Source organism: Hyla sarda, chromosome 2 (genome assembly GCF_029499605.1).
Source record: "Hyla sarda isolate aHylSar1 chromosome 2, aHylSar1.hap1, whole genome shotgun sequence".
Taxonomy (NCBI): Eukaryota; Metazoa; Chordata; class Amphibia; order Anura; family Hylidae; genus Hyla; species Hyla sarda.
In genome coordinates this window covers 46,078,271-46,100,890 of record NC_079190.1, presented here as the reverse complement: position 1 = coordinate 46,100,890, position 22,620 = coordinate 46,078,271, and the positions used below count along the sequence as shown (strand labels likewise).

General features: G+C 42.7%; 1 protein-coding gene across 1 annotated transcript in view; it reads right to left on the bottom strand.

Moving 5' to 3' along the window:
• RNF17 (ring finger protein 17) overlaps positions 1-22,620 on the bottom strand; it is a 183,214-nt gene that overhangs the window by 62,633 nt on the left and 97,961 nt on the right. The window contains exons 19-22 of the mRNA XM_056560060.1: positions 17,664-17,793; positions 12,688-12,850; positions 4,737-4,852; positions 1,022-1,142 (exon numbers count right to left, since the gene is read on the bottom strand). Coding sequence (XP_056416035.1) covers positions 1,022-1,142; positions 4,737-4,852; positions 12,688-12,850; positions 17,664-17,793 — 530 coding nt within the window. The remainder of the gene's footprint in view (positions 1-1,021; positions 1,143-4,736; positions 4,853-12,687; positions 12,851-17,663; positions 17,794-22,620) is intronic.

Below are 22,620 nucleotides of genomic sequence, written 5' to 3'. Positions count from 1 at the left end.
TCTTATTCACTTTTCATTCTTTTTTTTTTTCCTGGGATGTGATGTCACAAAAAGAACCCCCCCACACACACAATTCCGTCATTTGTTCTTTGTTTCATTCATTTATGCTACTTACAGGTGTATGATGGCCAGAGAGTCCCAACCTGCCTCTGTGCCATCTGATCAGCAGGTTAGATTTTGTAGTAAAATGAATAAAGTCATGAATAATTTTTTAAGCAAACTGTCTTTGCAGTATGAGAGGACCGTATACTAAGGCTGTTTACAAATCTCCATTGAAAGCTCTATTTGGAAAATGCAGAACTATTCTTCCAATCATGGTTTATGACGCTAGAACCGAAATAGGATTTGACAATACAAGTGTGAAGACCAGAGTGACCAGGACCTGGGCTACGGAAATATGGACTATATCTGGAGCTTTAGGGTACGGTCCAACTTGGCATATACGCAGCGCAAAATCTGCAGAAGCAGCGGGAAATACGCTGCGTATCCCTCGCTCACCATTCACACAGGGCTTTCCGGCGGCAACACTATGTGTGCAGTGAATTTTGGAGGCGGGGCCATGGGTTGGCGTGACCGTAACGCGCGGCTCCGCCTCCAAAACTCACTACACACATAGGGCTGCTGCTGGAAAGCCCTGTATGAATGGTGAGCGAGGGATACGCAGCGTATTTCTCGCAGCGTGAAATACGCTGCATATACACCAAGTGGGAAAGTACCATTAAAAGCAAAGTCTTAAGAAAGGTCCTGTCCACAAACATCTAAATCTACTTTTTACTTGAGGTGACGGATTCAGGAGCAAGAAAATATTTTATTTCTAAACCTGCCATTTATTTTACTAGAATAACCTCTTAATAAAACATCCAAGATCATAAAAAGTGAAGTAAGAATACGTTGTGTAAATTATACCTAATACCGTGAGATAAAAACAAATAGATAAGATTCCAACAGCAGAAAGAAAGAGGTCAATGAAGAAATAATACACTGTAAATGTGCAGTAACATTAGAATGCTGAATACTGTACCTATTGAAGTACAATTCAGATGTTTACAGTAAGTCAGCTGCTCAAACAGTAGACAAGCCTCGGGGGTCCAAAAGGGTCCAGCATCAAGAGGCTGAATATAAGCAAGCCTGCAGCCAATTGCCTACAAGTATTACACAGAATAATGGAAATCAGGTCAAGTCAAAATAAATAAAACTGTCTGCCAAGCTCTTGGGTAGGTGATAAGATAACTAGGTGTGGAGAACCCCTTTAAAAGGAAAACTGTCAGCTTGCTCCCCCTGCACTAACCAGCAGTACTGGCTGGTATTGCGGGGGACGCTGATCAGTTTGATGTATACCAAGCCCGCATGTGCTCCCTTCCTGTCTACACCCACAAGCCGCTTCAGCGCAGTGGAGTCCTGAAATCAGTGGGGAGGAGAGGGAGATGATGAGGGAGAACATGAATATTCATAAGCCGGGCGGTGCTGCGGGTCGGGCGGCGTTTACGTCACAGTACTAGATGAAGGCAGTAGCCCCGCCCGTTCCAGTTACCAGCTAATTTGCATGTCAAGAAGAAAGATGATAACAGGTAAACGGCGCGGCTGATCCGGGCATAGTATGCATGAAACTGATCAGCATCCCCCGCACTACCAGCCAGTACCGCGTCAGGATGACAGTTTTCCTTTAAGTACATTTATACATGTTTAATATGCTTTAAAATATTTGTCAAGATCCTTCTTTTATTAAGACATTTTGTCATTGGTCCCGTCATGGTGGACACCAGCTTCTGGGCCAAATCCTAACTGATAATCTATCCTTGTCCGATTCGGTGCTTGGAGTCTATCAGAATTTCTGTGCTTCTCTTTATCCATCTGCTTTTTGAGGACAGACTATAGGTTCTCAAAGGAATTGAGGTCTAACCATGGACTCAACATTTAAATGTTTTGCTATCACTTATGACACGGTGCTCCAGGTGTTGATAGCAGATATATGAAAAGGACTAATATACATTTATTAGACGTTCTGCACTTTTCTCACTATGATGAAGCCCTATTTCCTAGTTAGCAGAACTTCATGACGGTCCCTTGCATCAAATGGCACAAGATACATTGAAACACAATGGGTGCCATATTCAAAACTCTTTACATCACAAATTTTACGTTTCGTGCCAAAATTTTGGTGCGGAAAACTTTTCATCAGATTTTCAAAGTGTTTTACATGAGAATTATCCAAGGTTTACACTAGTCAAGCCAGTTTTGCAAAAGTGAGCGTGGCTATAAAAATTTCATATTTTGCATGATATTTTCAAAGATGTTCACACAAGTTTTTTTTTTTCTTTAGTTTTTTGGGGAAAAGGTGTGAATGAATAAATTATTGAAAATTAAACAATTATTGGAAAATATTTTAAAAAAATGTTTTTTTCATGGTCCTGCACCTGAACTCACATTTAAGCCTTACAAATGTTTTTATTTATGCAGTTATTGATTGTCTGGGCCAGTGATTCCCAACCGGGGTGCCCCGGCACACTGGGGTGCCGTTCTGCACTGCCCGGGGTGCTGCAGGATTTTATCGTCAAATTATTATTATTATTTTTTTTTATTTCCCGCCCCGGCCTGAGCGCCTGTGACTCACGGCACCGCAGGGGGGGGGAAAGTAGTATGTGTGTGCTTTACTGTGCGTGTGGACACAGCATCCCCCTCCCCCTGCAGCCCAGTTAGTGAGTGCCCTGGTGGTGCTCTGCAGATTTACCTTGCCGGTGCAGTGACCCGTGCCCCAGGGTCCCCCTCCCCACTGCGGCGCAATGAATGAGTGCCTGGCAGTGAATGAGTGCCCTGCCGGAGCGGGGAGGAGCGTGGAAGCTGCGACGGAAGAAAAATGGCTTGCTTAAGGTACTGTACCCTTTCCACCCCTCTGTTACCCCTTCTGAACCCTGTCCAACCCCCCCCCCCCCCCATGTCCACCTTGGCCACCCCTCTGTCGCCCCTGTCCATACCCCTGTAACACATGTTCCCCCCCCCATGTCCACCCCTCTCACCTCTGACCACCCCCCAGTCTGTACCCATGTCCCCCCCCTATTCACCCCTCTGTCACTCCTGTCCACCCTTCTGTCATCCATGTCCATCTTGGCCATCCCCCTATCCACTCTGCAATTTTAGAGTGAAAAAAAACTAAAGTGGCATGAAAACGAACTCCCATATTTTCAAAGCAGCCCAAGAGACCTTTGAAAATGTGAGGAGAAAAAAAAAGGTGTGATTAGTAGTTTTTGAATATCTCCTCCAATGTGCATGTGCTAGTTTCCTGGACGAGCAAGACCTGTGCTAGCAAAGATTAGATATTTGTTCCTCTTAGTAAAGTGTGCCTCCAGTTGTAGCAAAACTAGATATTTGTTCATCTTAGAAAAGTGTGCCTCCAGCTGTTGCAAAACTACAACTCTTAGCATGCCGGACAGCCTTTAGCTGTCCAGGCATGCTGAGAGTTGTAGTATTGCAACAGCTGGAGGCACACTTTTTTGAAAACACTGTCTTAGTACCAAGTTGCACATGCCCTGGTCATCCAAGAAAATAGCGATGCAAAGTTTTTTAATGGGGGTTACAGACGTGTTTGGTCCAACACCCTTCCATTTGCTGATTTTTTATCAATGTTTTTTTTTTTTTTTTTTTAGGAGAGTGCCATGCACTCTGAGAAATGCTTTGATAAAAAGTGGGTTGTGGCTTTACAGAATTAGGAAATGGCAAAGAGTATTAGTAACTTTCATGTTAAGACTATACATAAAACGGCCACCACTTTCAGCTTAGCATATTGTAGGATTAAATATTTGCATACATTTAACTTAAAGAGGCACTGTTTTATATTTTGTAGTACTACTAATAAATGTATGTTTTAAAAAAAAGCTATCTTATTAAAAAAAAAGTCAATTTTATCTATCATTATGCAGACAGACTACTCTGTATTTTGAAGCATACTGGATACCAGGCGTAAAGTGTGTTGGTATCCAGTATAGGAGATCACCATTGCACAACTACAGCCTTTAGCTGTTCCTAAACTACAACTCCCATGATGGGATTTGTAGTTTTGCAACAGCAAGGGGTACAATCTTTTTAAAACTCTGTGTTAGAGCTGTGTATTCTCCAGCTTTGTGCCTCCAGCTCTTGCAAAACTAAAGACAAAGGATGTGTGGGAATGATGGGAGTTGTTTTGCAACAGCTGAAGGCAACACTGCTCTAACACAGTGGGTTATAAATACTGCAGCTCCAGCTGTTGCAAAACTACAACTCCCAGCATGCTTGAACAGCCAAAGCTTTCTCTGACTCCTGAATGACAAAGAAGCTGATCAGACATTCAGGAGTCTATGAAAGCTGAATGACACACATAGTAACAGCTATGTTGATTAGCATACAGCTTTACTAGGAACAGATAGAAAATGTATGCATAAAAACTACTGTGCATTGATATGCAGACTGCCAGGCTGCTCCCAGACTCAGAGCAGATGAGTCATCCACAGTGAGGGAAAGTGACAGACACACCCCCTCCACAAGGAAAGAAAAAAAGCAAGTGAGCAACATATAAATGCTATTTGTTAGGGATATATAGGTCCTAGATGCATACAAATTATATGTACATATCAATATCACTTTTTTTTTTTGCACTATGACAGGTACGCTTTAAAGAGGCACTTTCACTAGATAAGTTATTCACTTTAGCTACTAAATATAGAAGGCACAATGTATGCAGTTATTTCCTCAGCATCAACATTTACCTTGAGTGGTTCTGTCATGAATTCTTTCTTTAAACTTCTTAAGGCTGCAATATTAACTGTGTCAAAATTGCCAAAGTCCACATACTTTATGACTGCTTCTTGAGTATTACATAAAGCTGGAAAAGGAAAAGAAAATTAATATAATAAAATTCTCTTCAGAAAAGGTATACACTTCAATACCACTTTCAATGAGCTTGAAATGCACTTGGAAATAAACTACTAAAATAAATTATTAAGTCCTTAAGAACAAAGGGCATACATGATCGGGACCACTGTGGAGATATTACAGGGTCCTGATTAGCCAATATGAAAATCAGAGGGTCATTACCTGCCTCTGTGCCACTCAATCGGCGCTCCAAGCGTGCAAGTAGCCTGTACCAGTGGAGCGCCGATAAATGTCATATTTCATTGTTTAAAACCAAAAGACTGCAGGTAATAGTCAACTATAACAAAAAAAAATATTTTGAAAAAATAGATAGATGTATAAAAATATAATAAAAAAAAAAACAGAAAAAAAAAAAAAACAGAAAAAAAAAAAAAAAAAACACACAAACATATTTGATATGCGGAAATGTCCGAACCATCACACTAGAACGTTAATAAAACTGCACGGTGAATGGTGTAAACCTAATAAAATACAAAAGTCCAGAACTGCAGATTTTTGGTCACTTTATATACCAGAAAAAAATACAAATAAAATAATAATCTAAATAGTCCCATCAAAACAAAAAGGGTACTGATAAAAACTACAGATCACAGGGCAAAACAAATTAGCCCTCAAACAGCCCCGTATAAGAAAAATTAAAAGTTACAGGGACCAGAAGAGGACAATTTTAAGCACACTTTTTTTTTTAACCCCTTAAGGAACCTCCAATTTTCACTGTAGGTCCCGGCCATTTTTTGCACATCTGACCACTGTCAATTTAAGCATTAATAACTCTGGGATGTTTTTACCTTTCATTCTGATTCAGAGATAGTTTTTTTCGTGACATTATGTTAGTGGTAAAATGTTGTCGATACTTGCATCATTTCTTGGTGAAAAATTAAAAAAATTTATTTTGCTTTTTTTTTTTACTTTGAAGCTCTCTGCTAATAAGGAAAATTAATATAACAAATAAATTATATATTGATTCACATATACAATATGTCTACTTTATGTTTGCATCAGAAAGTTGAAGTGTTTTTACTTTTGGAAGACATCAGAGGGCTTCAAAGTATAACAGCAATTTTCCAATTTTTCACAACCAAAATTTTTCAGGGACCAGTTCTGTTTTGAAGTGAATTTGAAGGGTCTTCATATTAGAAATACTCCATAAATGACCCCATTATAAAAACTACACCCCTCAAAGTATTCAAAATGACATCAAAAGGTTTGTTATCCCTTTAGGTGTTTCACAGGAATAGCAGCAAATTGAAGGAGAAAATTCAAAATCTTCATTTTTTACACTGGCATGTTCTTTTAGACCCAGTTATTGAATTTTTACAAGGGGTAAAAGGAGAGAAATCTTCCTAAAATGTGTAACCCAATTTCTCTCTAGTAAGAAAATACCTCATATTTGTATGTCAATTGTTCGGCGGGCGCAGTAGAGGGCTCAGAAGGGAAGGAGCGACAGTGGGATTTTGGAGAGTGAGTTTTTCTGAAATGGTTTTTGGGGGGCATGTCACATCAACATCATAAAGTTAACATGTTTTTACTTTTTGAAGACACGAGAGGGCTTCAAAGTTTAGCAGCAATTTTCAAAATTTTCACGAAAATTTTAAATCTGAATTTTTCAGGGACCAGTTAAGTTTGAAGTGGATTTGAGGGGCCTTTCTGTGAGAAATACCCCATAAATGACCCCATGATAGAAACTGCATCCCTCAAAGTATTCAAAATGATATTCAGAAAGTTTGTTAACCCTTAAGATATTTCACAAGAATAGCAGCAAAGTGGAGGAGAAAAATCAAAATCTGCATTTTTTACTCTAACGTGTTCTTGTGGACCCATATTTTTTTTTTTTTTACAAGGGGTAAAAGGAGAAAAAGCCCCACAAAATTTGTAACCCAATTTCTCTTGAATAAGGAAATACCTCATACGTAGATGTAAAGTGCTCTGTGGGTGCACTAGAGGGTTCAGAAGGGAAGGAGCGATATTGGGTTTTGGAAAGAGAATTTTGCTGTCATGGTTTTTGGGGGGCATGTCTCATTTAGGAAGCCCCCATGGTGCCAGAACAGCGAAGAACACCCCACATGGCATACTATTTGGAAAACTACACCCCTCAAGGAACGTAACAAGGGGTACAGTGAGTATTTACTCCCCACTGGCGTTTGACAGATCTTTGTAACGGTGGGCTGTCCAAATGAAAAATTACATTCTTCATTTTCACGGACCACTGTTCCAAAAATCTGTCAGACACCTGTGGGGTGTTAAGGCTCACTATACCCCTTATGTTCCGTGAGGGGGGTAGTTTCCGAAATGGGGTCACATGTGGGTGTTAATTTCTTTGTGTTTATGTCCGAACCGCTGTAACCAGCAGCCAAACCTGTGCAAATCCCCAGTTTAGGCCTCAAATGTACATAGTGCGCTCTCACTCCTGAGCCATGTTGTGCGCCCGCAGAGCATTTTACATCCACATATGGAGTATTTCCGTACTTGGGAGAAAGTGTGTTACAAATTTTGGGGGTCTCTTTTTTCCATTTACCTTTTATAAAAATGAAAAGTATGGGGCAACACCAGCATGTTGGTGTAAAAAATAAAAAAAAATTTACACTAACAGGCTGGTGTAGACCCCAACTTTACATTTTCATAAGGGGTAAAAGGAGAAAAGGCCACCAAAAATTTGTAGCGCAATTTCTCCCAAGTACGGAAATACCCCATATGTGGCCCTAAACTGTTGCCTTGAAATACGACAGGGCTCCGAAGTGAGAGAGCACCATGCGCATTTGAGGCCTAAATTAGGGATTTTTATAGGGGTGTACCCGGATGCAAGTGTTACACTTGCCTCTACCACCAAAAATACTGTACGTCAGTTTTCCCCAAACAGGGTGCCTCTAGCTGTTGCAAAACTCCCAACACGCCTGGACAGTCAATGGCTGTCCGGTAATACTGGGAGTAGTTATTTTGCAACAGCTGGATGCTCTATTTTGGAAAAACTGACGTACAAAACTTTTTTACTTTTATTGGGGGGTGGGCGGGCGAAAGTGTAAGGGTGTAGTGGTTTACTCTTTATTTAGGGTTAGTGTAGTGTTTTTGGGGTACATTCACAAGGGACGGAGGTTTACAGTGTGTTTCCAGCTGCAGCGAAAATTTTGCTGCATCTCAAACTTGAAGCGAGAAACTTGCTGTAAACCCCCGCCCGTGTGAATGTACCCTGTACATTCACGTGGGGGAGGGAGTGGGGACAAGACTACAACTCCCAGCATGCACTGACAGACCGTGAATGCTGGGAGTTGTAGTTATGCAACAGCTGGAGGCACACTGGTTGGGATTCGGAAACACTGAGTTAGGTAACAGACTATCGCAGTGTTTCCGCACCACTGTCTGTTTCCTAACTCAGTGTTTCCCAACCCGTGTGCCTCCAGCTGCTGCAAAACTACAACTCCCAGCATGCATGGTCTGTCAGTACATGCTGGGAGTTATAGTTTTGCCACAGCAGGAGGCACACAGGTCGGGAAACACTGAGTTAGGAAAAATACAAGGTTTCCCAACCAGTGTGCCTCAAGTTGTTGCAATACCATGCCTAGACATACTGGGAGCTGTAGTTCGGCAACATCTGAAGGGCCAGATGTTGTTCAACTACAACTCCCAGCATGCCTGGACAGTCTCGGAATGCTTTGAATTGACATCTGGAGCGCTACAGTTTGGACACCACTGTATAGTGGTCTCCAAACTGTGCACTTCCAGATGTTCAAAACTACAACTCCCAGCATTCTGAGACTGTCCAGGCATGCTAGGAGTTGTAGTTCTGCAACATCTGAAGGGCCAGATGTTACAGAACTAAAACTCCCAGCATGCCTGGACTGTCTGGGCATGCAGAGAGTTGTAGTTTTGCAACATCTGGAAGGACACAGTTTGGAGACCACTGCACAGTGGTCTCCAAACTGTGGCCCTCCAGATGTTGCAAAACTACAACTCCCAGCATGCCCAAACAGCCAAAGGCTGTCTGGGCATGCTGGGAGTTGTAGTTTTGAAACTCCTAGAAGCTGCAGTGAAGATCAAGGCGATCTTCACTGAAGCATCTGACACCGCAGCACCACTTGCCTGCCGCCGGTCCTGGTCCCCGCGTGACTGCTGCCGCGTCTGTCCCCAGGTAACGACTGCCGGTCCCCGACACATCCACGGCTGCCGCACCTCGCCGCCATCTTTCCACCGCTCTGCCCCCCACATCCAGGGAAGGGCAGAGCGGGGGAAATGAACGTTCACCCCCGCCCCTACCCTGCGATTCGCCAATCAGTCCGCCGATCGGCCAATTGCAGGGGATAGGAGGATGTGGCTCCTATCCTCTAGGATGATCGGGGCTGTCTCTGACCGATCAGCCCAGAATAGCGGCAAGTCACCGATCTGAATTGATCGGCGATTTGCTGCGGTCCTTACGTACCAGGGAGCAAGGGAAAATAACCCTTCGTCCCCAAGAGGTTAAAGGGTTTTTTACACCTTGTAAAGGGATGGCCTACCGCTAGGCTAGGCAATCACTTCATAATCAGTGGTGGTTTGATATCTGGCACTCTAAGGTACTGAGGGGATCAAGGGAACTAAGAGCTGGTGTAACCCTACGTCCCCTTCTGAGTTTTCCCCTCATAGTGGAGCTTCTGGCCACCAAGCTATGCAAGGAAACCGAAGCAGGTCTTCTATAGGTGAACAGAATGCCTATCCTGTTTCTGTGAAGTCATACATTCGCTGTCAGTGCTACTGTTGACAGAGAAGGATCATGTGCTACTGTCTGATGCCAAACAAGAGAAGTCATAGTAAGTACCACATTGTGCTTCTTGTTACATCATCTGCATTTGCAGAGATCACATGACACCTGCAGTGACTTCAACAGAACCAGGAACAGCCCATTTGGCACTGCATGAGATTAAAGGGGTACTTAGGTGCAGAACATCCTATCCCCTATCCACAGGCGTGGCGATCTCCTGCCCTGCATCCCAGCTCTTTCTTGATCTCTATGGGTAAGTTGGGAGATACACAAACGCTGTATCTCCAGCTCTCCCATAGAGATACATTGAGGGGTGTTGACCACTGCTTTGTGCAGTAGTTAACAGTAATCCATGCACGGAGCAGAAAGCGCTCAATAAACAGAGAGCTGGGGTGCCGGGTATGAGCTTGTGGGGAGTGCCAGGGGTCGGACCCCCCCAATGATCAGACACTTATCCTCTTATCCCCCATGGATAGGGGAAAATATGCTCCGCATCAAAGTACCCCTTCAAGTTCTGCAAGCCTGAGTTATCATCAACATCTCTGGAACCACCTCTATTGGGCAATGCAAACCACCAGCATTGGTCCAGATTTACTAAAGTTGTCTTATCTCTAAAATAAATGCCATATTAGGGTTACTACCAATGTTACCAGAATGGCCGGACAGGAGATTGGCAGACAGATCTGAGTTTTTTATATTTTACATATAACTGTGTGCCACATTGCACCTATCACATCACTAATGTAAAAAGGAGGCCAATTTAAAAGTAGGTCAGAAAAGTGCAAACACCGTTGGTTCAGTTGCACCATTATAGGGCAATTTGTGTTAAATGCCCTTAGTTAATATCGTGGGACATATTTAAAAAAATGCTTTGTCAGTCTAAGTGCAAAATTGGGAAAAACCTAAAACACTTAATAAACCTGCCCACAAAGTGTTGATTTACAGTTTTGTAAATCTGGGCCATTGACTCATTTTTGACATCTGTATCTAGTGCAGAAGATTAACATTCGACCCTGTTAAAAACTACTATACACAAGTTGTCACCTTAGATTGACTTCAACAAACTAAACTAGAGAGCACAAGGACCCAGAACACTTCTGGCTCCCTGTGTACAGCAGGTTATGCTCTACAGCGAGAACTAACTTCTTCCTACAGAACAGCACTGGAGGAGCGAATCCTGAGATCACACTCGATTTTCTCTTAAAGGAGGCTCCTTAGTTTTTTTTTCTGTTCTGCCTTCTCCCACAGGGTATGCACCTTCCAAAGTCAGCTGGTTTTATGTATAAAGATTGTTGACCAGCTAGATAGAGTTGTGCAGATCATGTTTGTATTTTGTCATCCTGTGAGTGGTTGCACCTAGTTTGCTAATACTCATCTAATACTGCCCTGATGACACTCCATTCCGATCTAGGAGTAGAAATGCGTTGGAAGTATTATATGCAGAAGGCATTATTCAGGTAAACCTTTCCAATGGTGTTTCCTATGTGAAGTGAGTTATTATGATGAGAATTGGAACACTTACAGTATACTTTCCAGTGCCCATAAGAGCAGCATGCTACATTGGGCTGCATAATGAGTGGCTTTTTAGCTTATTATTTGTGTGTTTGTTATTTTCACTTGGTATGTGGTGGATTTTTAATGATTTATTAACCTGTTCAAGACGTCGGGCATATGCATACGCCCTGCATCCCGAGTCCTTAAGGACGTGGGGCGTTTGCATACGCCCGTGGGAATTCCGGTCCCCACCGCTAGCCGGTTGGGGACCGGACCGGAATGCCTGCTGAAATCATTCAGCAGGCATCCCGGCACATCGGTCAGGGGGGTCCTGAGACCCCCCATGTCGGCGATCGCAGAAAATCGCATGTCAATTCAGACATGCGATTTTCAGCTATTCCGGGCTGATCGGGTCTCTGGTGACCCGATCACCCTGAAAATAGCGATGATCGGAGCTGTCAGGGACAGCCCCGATCATCCTGAGGACTAGGAGTGATGTCGCAGTGCTGCGATCTCCTCCTATCCCCTGCCATTGGTCAGAATTGATTCTGACCAATGGCAGAGCAGGACAGTGGGTTGCCATGGCAACCCCCCTGTTCTGCCCACCCCTGGATGTCGAGGGGAACATGGACAGAAGATGGAGGCCGGTACCTGCAGGAGAAGATGCCTGGGGACACCTCGATCTTTGCTGGAGACTGCTGGATCCTGGCTCAGGTAGGGAATCGACGGTAAGGGGGGGGGAATTGAAAGTGAAAGTAAAGTGATCTTTACTGTGGCAACCACTAGGAAGGCAAAACTGCAACTCCCAGCATGCCCAGACAGCCAAAGGCTGTCTGTGCATGCTGGGATTTGTAGTTTTGCAACATCTGGAGGGTCACAGTTTGGAGACCACTGTTACAGTGGTGCCCAAACGGTAGCCCTCCAGATGTTGCCAAACTACAACTCTCAGCATGCCTCGACTGCCCAGGCATGCTGGGAGTTGTAGTTCTGTAGCATCTGTCCCTTCAGATTTAGCAATTTTCATGAAATTTTTAAAAATTGCTGCTCTACTTTGAAGCCCTCTAATTTTTTCAAAAAGCAAAAATATGTCCATTTTATGATGCCAACATAAAGTGGACATATTGTATTTGTGAAGAAAAATAAAATGTATTGGAAATATCCATTTTCCTTACAAGTAGAGAGCTTCAAAGTTAGAAAAATGCAAAATTTTCATGAAATTTGGGGATTTTCCCCCAAAAAAGGATGCAAGTAACGCCGAAAATTTACCACCAAAATAAAGTAGAATATGTCACGAAAAAACAATCTCAGAATCAGAATATTCGGTAAAAGATTTTTCGCGTTATTAATTCGTAAAGCGACGGTGGTCAGAATTGCAAAAAAGGGCTCAGTCATTAAGGTGAAAAAGGGCTGCGTCCTAAAGGGGTTAAAAGTTTAGTCTTAGGCACATATTAAGAATTTTGAGTTTAGATTTACTTTGAGCCCTATTAAAAACTACTGTACACAAGTTGCTCTATACCGTAGCTTGACTTCAACATATTACATTTCTACAAAGCTGATCTTACCTCTAATTTCTGCTCTGTACCACTGCTCTTCATCATTACACACATATTTGGCAACACAAGGTTGTCCCACCACTGGGTGCAAAATATGCAAGTCATCGGCCTCTTTGCTGTTGTACACTTCCTGCATCTTGTTCATAGTCACAGGAAAATTTGATTCACACACCTAAAGTTGGTTAAGTAGTGAAATAAAATCATCAAAATGAGCAACGTGTCATCAAGAAAACGTGTCAACAGAAAATTAACTATTGTTTAAATCAGGTTTTTATGATAACCATATTTTTCAATGATCAACCAAGTATTTTCAAAGATTATTTTAATAAGTTTCAATCCATATTTTATAATATTCCTGAAGTCTTGCACTTTCCATTCTGAACTAAGCTGAGAATTCTTGTTCTGTACAGATCATTTCCCAGTAAGGCAATATAAGTGGAACCACAATTCACAGCAGAGATCTGCATCCCCCATCGCTTTAGAATGATCTCTGAAAAGGTCACAGAGAAGGCTCAATAGTGTCTTCAATTTTGGTGAATGGGACAGGTGCTGTCGATTGTTGTCTGTGGTGTACGGGGCCAGCTGTAAAGCATCTCTCTAAAATTGTCAAAAACTGTTCAGACAAGATGGCAACACCCATAATAATGGGCAACATATAAAATAAAAATAACTAAATTAGAAAATAGATTCTGAAGCATGCTTTTAAAATGTTTCTGTCTCTAAATAAGGAAAACAATTTAGGCAATGAATTCTCTTTAAAGTGAATCTGACACCTGGTTCATCCTCAATACCTAGGGTTATAGTGCAGAAAAAACTGATTAAAATGATGAATTGCTCACCTGATCCATGGTAAGGATCTGGAGATACACTCTGTATTAGGGTCCCTTGAAAATATATCTAAGGGGTCCTCTGGCCCCAAGACATCTTATCCCCTATCCAAAGGATTGGGGATAAGATGTCTGACCGCGAGGGGCCGGCCGCTGGGGACCCCCACAATCTTGCATTCGTCACCCACTTCTTTGAGCTGCACACCGCGTTACCAGCTCACAAACTGGCGGGTACAGACCACGGGGGGGGCTTCGTCGTAACGTCACAATACTCCGGCACCCCTGCAGTTTTTGACCTGGCAACGCGGTGTGCAGCTTAAAGAGGTGGGTGTCGAATGCAAAATTGCAGGGGTCCCCAGCGGCGGGACACCCGCGGTCAGACATCTTATCCCCTATATTTTGGATAGGGCATAAGATGTTTAAGGGCCGCAGTACCCCTTTAATTGGCCATTGGAGGCGGGAGCCAGTGTTCTAAGCTTCCTTGTCTTCGTCCCCCTCTGCTCCAATATTGGAGCAGAGAGGTCGGAGCTAGGGAAGCTAAAAACACCAGCTCCCGCCTCCATTGTGCAAATAGAGTTAATTAACATACTATCAAAAGGCATTACTACAGTGTGTATCTCTGGACAAGTCCTCTCAACTGTTGAGGTATAGTCTAGGTCTCCGACATGCTAGGTCTCTGGACACCTAAGCCTCAATTTCATTTTAACAAAAAAGGTTTATACCTCACCAATGGAGAATATTGAAATAAAAAAGGTATTCCTGGCATCCCGATATATCTAGCCATAGTATTATTTACATCTCCTGGTTTCCAGCTGACAGGTCTGCTTTATGATGTACGACAAAGTGTATACAAATGTGTTGCATGGAAATGCCTTATTTTTTAAGATTTTTTTCTTTTTTTAAAGGCTTTGCACTTTTTATGGTACAAAGAAACTTTTTTTGCTCAGTTGTTCTTCTACAGCCTCTTTGTTTTCATATACTGCCTAAGGGTGCGTTCAGAGTGCCAAATGAACGCTGAATCTCCGCTCGTGGATGACCCCGAGGCACTGCGCAGTCACCATTGACGGCTATGCAGTGCTCGAGGAATTCCGCACAAAGAACGAATATGTTCATTTTCTGTGCGGAACAATTTCAGCGGCAACATTTTTTGGCGCTGAAATTGCTGTGTGAACGGGTCTCGCAGAAACCCATTCACACTGATGTAAGAGTTCACCGCACGTAATTCCACAGGAATTACATAGTGTGAACGCACCCTAAAGCTGCCTTTACTGGTCTGTTTCAATCCTTTATCTCTCCTATCCGGAATGAATGTTTAGCTTATTTATGACTAGATCAAATATTAACTCTTATGTGGCCATACAGCTACTTAGAACAAGGGCTGCAATGATTAATCAACGTTATCGATAAAATTCGATAACTGGATTCGTTGTCGACTAATCCAGTTATCGAATAATCGGCCGATTCGTTCTGGGTTCCAGCTGTGATAACACTGCTGCAGGCACGCGGTCAGACGCTAGTCCGCACCGCCGCAGCCACTGTTAAGTTAGTCTAGTCCCTGTCCCACCCTCCGCTACCCACTGCTCACCAATCACATGTGCGGCTGCTTCTCTGAACTCCTCCCCTCCCCCGCCACTTGTGGACGCTCTACACTTTTGGAGCCTCAGCCTGCCGTGGAGGACTCCGTACTACTGCCGCCGGTAGGACAGTTTCCTGCAGTTTAATGCGCCGTGCCCCTGTTACTGCTGCATTGCTTATTAACACATACATGGGGGGTATCTGCAGTGCATTGCACCCTAGTGTCATCTAAAGACACTAGGATGCAATTCTCTGCACATACCCCCATGTGTATAGTAGTGTGTGCACTACATGCACACTGCTATACACATTGTAGTATGTGCAGAGCATTGCATCCTAGTGTCTGTACTACAAACACATGGGTGTAATGCTCTGCATATACCCCTATGTGTATTACAGTGTGTGCAGAGCATTGCACCCTTGTGTCTGTACTCCTGACACAAGGGTGCAAAGCTCTGCATATAGCCCTATGTGTATATCGGCAAGCAGTGCACACCGCTTTACCCATGGGGGTTTGTGCAGAGCATTCCACCCTTATGTCTGTAGTACAGACACAAAGGTGCAATACTCTGCACATACCCCCATGGGTAAAACAGTGTTTATGTAGAACATATACACATGGTGGGGTGCAGAGCATTGGATCCTAGTGTCTGTACTACAGACATGGGTCGGGTGCAATGCTCTGCAGTCTGCAAATACCCCCACGTGTATAGGAGTGCTATAGAAAAAGTGTAAAGTAAAAACAAATTAAATGTAAATAAATCGACCCCCAATAAAAATTAGCTCCACCTTTTCCTATACAAAAATCGTAAACAAAAATTAATATATTAATTGTCTGAACTTTTAAAATTAAATGTTAGTAAATCATTAACATTTTATTTTAATAGTTCAGACAGTTACCCATGCAGCAGTATCAAATTTACGCTGGTTTCTGTACCGGATCATTAATAATGACCCTGTATAGCAACCAGCGTTAAAGAGTACCTGTCATCAACTAAACTTTCCCTGATCCCCCTCCCCATCTGCCCCTTACTCTAACTATGCCTATCCCTGTGTTTATTGAGGTTTAAAACGCTGTGGAAATACCTTTTTTTTATCCCTCTTCATTAGCTCAGGAGCACTGGCTTTCTGAGGGGTGGAAGGTGGCGGGTCCCGGCAGGCATGATGTCACATGAAGCCTGGCCGGGACTCTGCTTCTGCTAGTCTTCCTGTATGCTGCTCTCCCTCTGCAGCAGTGTTTCCCAACCAGGGTACATTCAGCTGTTGCAAAACTACAACTCCTAGCATGCCCAGACAGCCTTGTAGGCTTGTAGCTCACAGTGCTGCTCCAGGATGGGAGCGAGTCCTGAGCTGAGAGTACTGAACTTCCTGTGGAAGGACCAGAGCCCTTTCAGCATTAGTCCTAAAAGCTGTACACTTACTATGAAAAGCATAGGAAGCTGCCTGCAGACCAGGCATAGAAGAGAGACCCCTAGTGGTCAAAAGTATAAAAAAGTGTTTCCCAACCCGTGTGCCTCCAGCTGTTGCAAAACTACAGCTCCCAGCATGCCCGGACAGCCGTTGGCTGTCCGGGCATGCTGGGAGTTGTAGTTTTGCAACAGCTGGAGGCACACTGGTTGGGAAACACTGACTTAGAAGTTCATTCAGTAGTGGAGACATAAAGGCTGAAAACAGACCATTTAAGGCAGATTTTCAGTTGGATTTTGCTCTGAATGGGACACTGCAGTAGAAAGTAGAAGAGAAACTGAGCAATATATTTAACCAAGACCTATGCATTTACACAAATGTATTGCCTTTAAAGGGTTACTGACATTTAAATAAACTTACAACACGTCACACAGATATGTCAAACGATTAGATCAACTGCACTGTGGCTGTGCACTTCACTACCAGACTATGTACTCAATCTAAATAATTGCAGGAGACTAACTAACATAAAAGTCTATGGAACCCATCACCTGCAACCAGTCAGATTGAGCAGAGAGCAGGGGAGTAAAGAGAAGAGCCGCACACTTTACCAGCTATATCTAACGATGGGGAAGTGGGGTCTTCACACTGAAACCTGACTGAGCTTAACTTTCCACATGCCTGTGTGATATGTCCAAAGTTTACGTAAATGTCATGCTTAAAGCAAAAATTCAATGGCCCTCATTTACTATTGCAAACCCGACATGTTTTGCCGGGTTGTGCGCCAGGTTCTGTCAGCGCCAGATTTTGCGCTAGAATTGAAAAAACCCCGACTAACTCTCCATTTTGCTAAGAAAACCTGAAAATGGGTGTGGCCGCCGGGAAAGGGGTGTGTTTCCCGACATTTACACCAAAAAACTACATATTTACTAAGGTTTCCACATAAAATGTGGTGGATTTGAGCTGAGGAAAACCAGACAGATCAGAGCATGTGTAAAAAAAAAAAAGCAAAATGTAGGGAAAGTGGAAAATGTAGGGAAACCTTAGTAAATACCGTGGAAAATAAATTGTTGGGAATTAAAACCCACAAAGAAACCTACACTCCACTCTTAGTAAATAAGGGCCAATGTATTTAATATTTTAAGATGATTTACATACATTATTTACTAAACTTACCAACTGGATATAGAAATCTGATGGATCATTCATATGGCAAACAATGACTGTCGTTTTGGTCATGTTCTTGGGTAATATTGGATCAATGTAATGATTGATCCCTGTGTTGCCAGAACCATTTGAGGGAAACCTGAAAATTTTTAATAAGGTTAGAAACAGTTCTAGACCAATGCTTCTAAACATACTGTGGAGCTGGGTCCACACAACTCACTCAAGTGACTACTTCCCACTCTCACTGCATTTACAACAGTCAACCAACCACTAGTCATAGTCGGATTCATTCTTCCCATCCCCACCTCTTCATTTTCATCTTCTACAATAAGTCCTCTGCTGGCAGGAGGCTACATATAAGAAGCACATTGCTGGTTTAGGGTCTATTCACACATACAGTTATTCTGTGCAGATTTGATGTGCAGGATTTCAAGCTGTGTTCAGTTTATATTGAAATCTGCAGCAGAAAATCCTGCACATCAAATCTGCGCAGAATACTGTACGTGCGAAAAGACCCTTAAAATGTCACAATGATGTGCTCTTTCTTCCAGATTGCCAGTCAGTGCCTGTTTCAGCTAGTAGAAATGGATGTCAACATCCTCCTGCAAGGTTGTCTTCTTTGCCTCCATCTCTCTCTCTCTCGTGCCCCTTTCCATACACATGCATCTGGCTCCATGCAATCTCTTGCACACTTCTTCTGGATGCATGAATGATGGTTACAAGCTGCTGCCACTAGCAGGCGACACTACACACAGGCTCTTCTCACACAGGCTACGCCCCTTCTGCAGACTTTGTGCTAATTAATTTGTGCAGAAGCAGTAGGAATAAAAGAAGAAGCCAACAGATGTTAGCCTGAAAAACCAGAAGAGACATGCAAAGCCACAAAAAATATATAGCAATCACCTTGAAACAAAATAACTGGGTGCCGCTTGCTTCAATGAACTTGACGAAAAAAAGGATTATATGGGGAGTACGTACAAAATGCTGTTTTCTCGCTCGTGTCATTGGGGGGACATAGATGGGCATAGGATAACCTAAAGCAGTCCCTAGGGGAGGGAACAATAAAACAATGCACAGCTGGTCCAGGCTACTGCTTGAATCAGAACACTACGACAGGAAAAAAAAAATTGAGTGAAGACCAGAAAGAGATACACAAACCTAAGGAGCGGAAGTCCAACAAAATAATGTTTAAGTGGGCAACGCAACTCTGCACGAGAGGATGGAGGATGCCATCTGTGATGATAAATGGATCGGCTGAAAACGGGGAAAAAAAAGGGAAACCTCGAAGAAGCTGAACAACCAAAACTGCTAATGGAGGATCTGCAAGGATCGAAGGACTACCAACCTCCAAATTCAGACTTCGTTTGAATAGCAAAGAGGACCCCAGGGGGTTACCTACTAAGAGAATGTGAAGGGAGAACTCACACCAAGGAAAATTAGAAATGTCAAGACTAGCCTTCATATCCCATTGTCATCGCTGGGTAGGTGGTCGATTGGCATGACTGAGATGAGATTTTCACCCCCTGGATGTAAAATGGCACAGTGCCTGGATATGCTGTGAAGCATAAAATTCCTTATGTTTTGCCGTTGCTTATTCAGGCGGTTCCCCAGTGGCTGGATGGTCCGTCCCACATATTGTAATCCACAGGTGCAATCTAACAAATAGATCACAAAGGAGGACTGGCATGTGAGCCTGTACTTTGCATTGAATTTCTCTCCAGTCTGGTTGGAGCAGAATTCCCTGGTCCCATTTATCTCTTTACAGCACAAACATCTTTTATGGTTGCATTTAAATGATCCAGGTGGTAATGTGGGATTGGTATTGGGAATTTTGTGCTGTTTAATAATACTCAGGGCAAGAAGTGTTGGTGCTCTTCTGAATGTGACCTGTGGCATACTAGGTAACTTGTAACTGAGTAGGTCGTCATTTCGTAAAATGTGCCAATGGCTACCCAGAATCCTTTTAATTTCTGCGGCCGAGTTGCAGTACGTGGTGATTAAATTTAGTTTTTGTCTCTCATTGGCATCTATGTCCACACTTTTTGTTTTGTCTGGTTTTAAACACTCCTTCTGGCTTCTATCTTTCACTTTTTTGTATGCATCCTTGATGATGGACTCCGGATAATTTTTTTCTTTAAACCGGTTAGATAGAATTTTGGCCTGTTCTTTGAAGGTGCAGTCATCCATGCAATTTTTTCGCACTCTTTTGTATTGCCCATAGGGGACATTCTTCAGCCACTGTTTATAGTGGGCGCTGTGATAGTCAAGATAACTATTCACATCCACCTGCTTTAAGTGTGTAGATGTAATTAAATTCTCTTTATTGTGGGAGATGCTGAGGTCAAGGAAATTTACTTGCTGCTCGCTCATCTCCAGAGTGAACTTGATGCCCCATAGGTTATTATTCAGTTTTTCCAGGAATCCCTCAATTGATTCTTTCGGTCTTTCAACAGGGAAAAAATATCATCAATATATCGACCAAAAAATTGGATATACGGTGAGGCTTCCAAATTATTGGTAATATGCTCCTTTTCAAAAAACCCCATAAAGAGGTTGGCATAGGCTGTGGCCACTTTGGACCCCATTGCGGTGCCTTTCCGTTGATGATAGGTCTCACCATTATAAAGAAAATAATTTTCCAGAATGAACCTTAGCCCTCTGAGTATGAAGTCTTTGTGTGGCTGTGCTAGTTCCGAGTCAGTTTCCGGAAATTCCTTCACGCATCTTAACCCAATGTCATGACTAATGTTAGTATATAGGGATGTTACGTCACATGTAATAAGAAATAAGCCTGGTTCCCATCCCATGGTCATGAGTTTTTCTATTAACTGTGTTGAGTCTCCTAGATAGCTGGGTAATTTAACCACATAGTCCTGGAGAAATAGATCAATGTAATGTGATAAATGGCTGGCAAGGCAGTTCGTGTTGGAGTTGATGGGACGGCCAGGTGGGTTATTGATGGATTTGTGTATTTTTGGGAGGAAGTTAAAATATGGTCTATTGGTGTTTTGATACTGTAAATATTTCTGCTCGTTTTTATCCGGAGAGTTCTTGCACCCCTATGTCTATAATAATGTTGTATTCGTTCACCATGTTTTTAAAGGGGTCCTCACTGACCCTTTCGTAGAAGGAGTCATCAGATAGTATGTTCCTTGCTTCAAGCTCGTAATATTCATGGTCCATAATGACCACTCCCCCTCCTTTATCAGCTGACCTTATGACACCATCTGGTAAGCCGCTCATTTTTATGGCGCGCATTGTTATTAACTTAAACCGCCTGCACCAGGAGCGCACCTTGTTTTTTCTTTTATATCTATCCAGATGCACCAGCTAAGCAGAGAAGTACCATGCAATGACAATTATGTCACCACATGGAAGAGTACATGCAGCTGGGTGATTCTCGCAAGAGGTGTGTAGTCCTGTTAGGTACACTGACTAGGCTGTGAGGTCTCTGCAATGACACAATTAGGTTACACAATTTTAGCGTACGGCTGCCTGGTGCTCATAATTTCCACCTCGCAAGACAGTCACAGCATAATAGGCAGCAGTAAACATAACCTGCATGCAGCTCTTGTGTTAGGTCAGATTTGAATCTAAGACCCCAACAGTGAAAAAGGCATCAGTGCTATCAACAGAGCCATCTAGATGCCTAAAGGGCTGGCGGGTGACTCTTGATTTCTAGAGCTAGGGTCTCAACTATGTTGTTAGGTCGGCCCTGTTTGCCATGTTTAGTTTGGGGAAACAGTGTTCACCACCTAGAAAGAGAAAAGGCAAAAATTATTTCTTTGGACACTAAGCTAAACAAGCTCACTGTCAAACTTCCAAGCAAAATCCAGAAATAAAATAACTGGGTGGTAACTCTGTCCCCCAATGACCTAAGCGAGAAAACTAACACCCAAGCATATAAGGGTTGTGGAAGACAAAAAACGGTGCAAGAGCACCCAACAGAAAAGCAGAGACCCAAAAGGCAAGACAGCCAAGGTGGCCTACACAGCTCAAGGGTGATAAACTATGAGTTAGAAGAAAAGTCATGTCATACAGCATATGGTAGGCAGAGGATTAACTCTGTCTTTGATGCTGTCCACTTTAAGAAGGAAGACCGTAAGACTGGGGAGCAGCATAAGGATACCTGGAGTGCAAGGGACGATAAAGAAAGCCAGTTGAACAGGTTTTGGGCCATGATCTGTCCTGTCTAAGAAAAACCAGTGCAGACTAATAGCCAACCTCCACTGAAAATGGAGATTTTGGGCAGGGAAATAAAAGGTGAGAGGTGCAGCACCTGACAAAAATGTTAGAAAGGCTACTGTGTCCTGAGGAAAAGACAGACTGGATCTCTAGATATGCACAGAATGATGATGATGCACAGAAACAGTTCAGAGGTCACTGAAGGAATTTCAGGTTAGAACCCTAGAAGAAAAGGCCATCCCAGGGAAACAGAAATCAAAGGCATGTCACCTCTGACAAAACGTGACCAGATACACAGGGACTGACAGTGTGCCCTCTCCCTACTTCACCTGGAGGAGAGGTAAGGAGACAAGATTAATATGGACTGATCTCAAGAAACTAAAATATTTAAATAAAGGATACAGACCTCTAGGTATACAGATGTGGAGATGTGTAATCAGTATATGCGTATAGATAATTGGGATAGTGAAATAATGTTAGTGTGTATAAAGATAGTGAAATAACAAATTAAAAATTATAAGAACAGGACTAGTTGTATAAATGATATTTATCAAATATTTATTGAACTGGTACGCAGAAAAATAGTCCAAGCAGGGCCCTAGTTGGTAAACAGTATAATGATACAATATTGATAAAAATTAAATAATAAATAAAATTAACAACAGTCCATACAGTACCACCTAATGGATTATTCTGAAGCTGGTCGTGTATCAGCCAGTTTTAAGATATAGTAGGTTCTCTATGATGTCAAACAGTAGCAAGTCTTTGTAGATGATGTTAA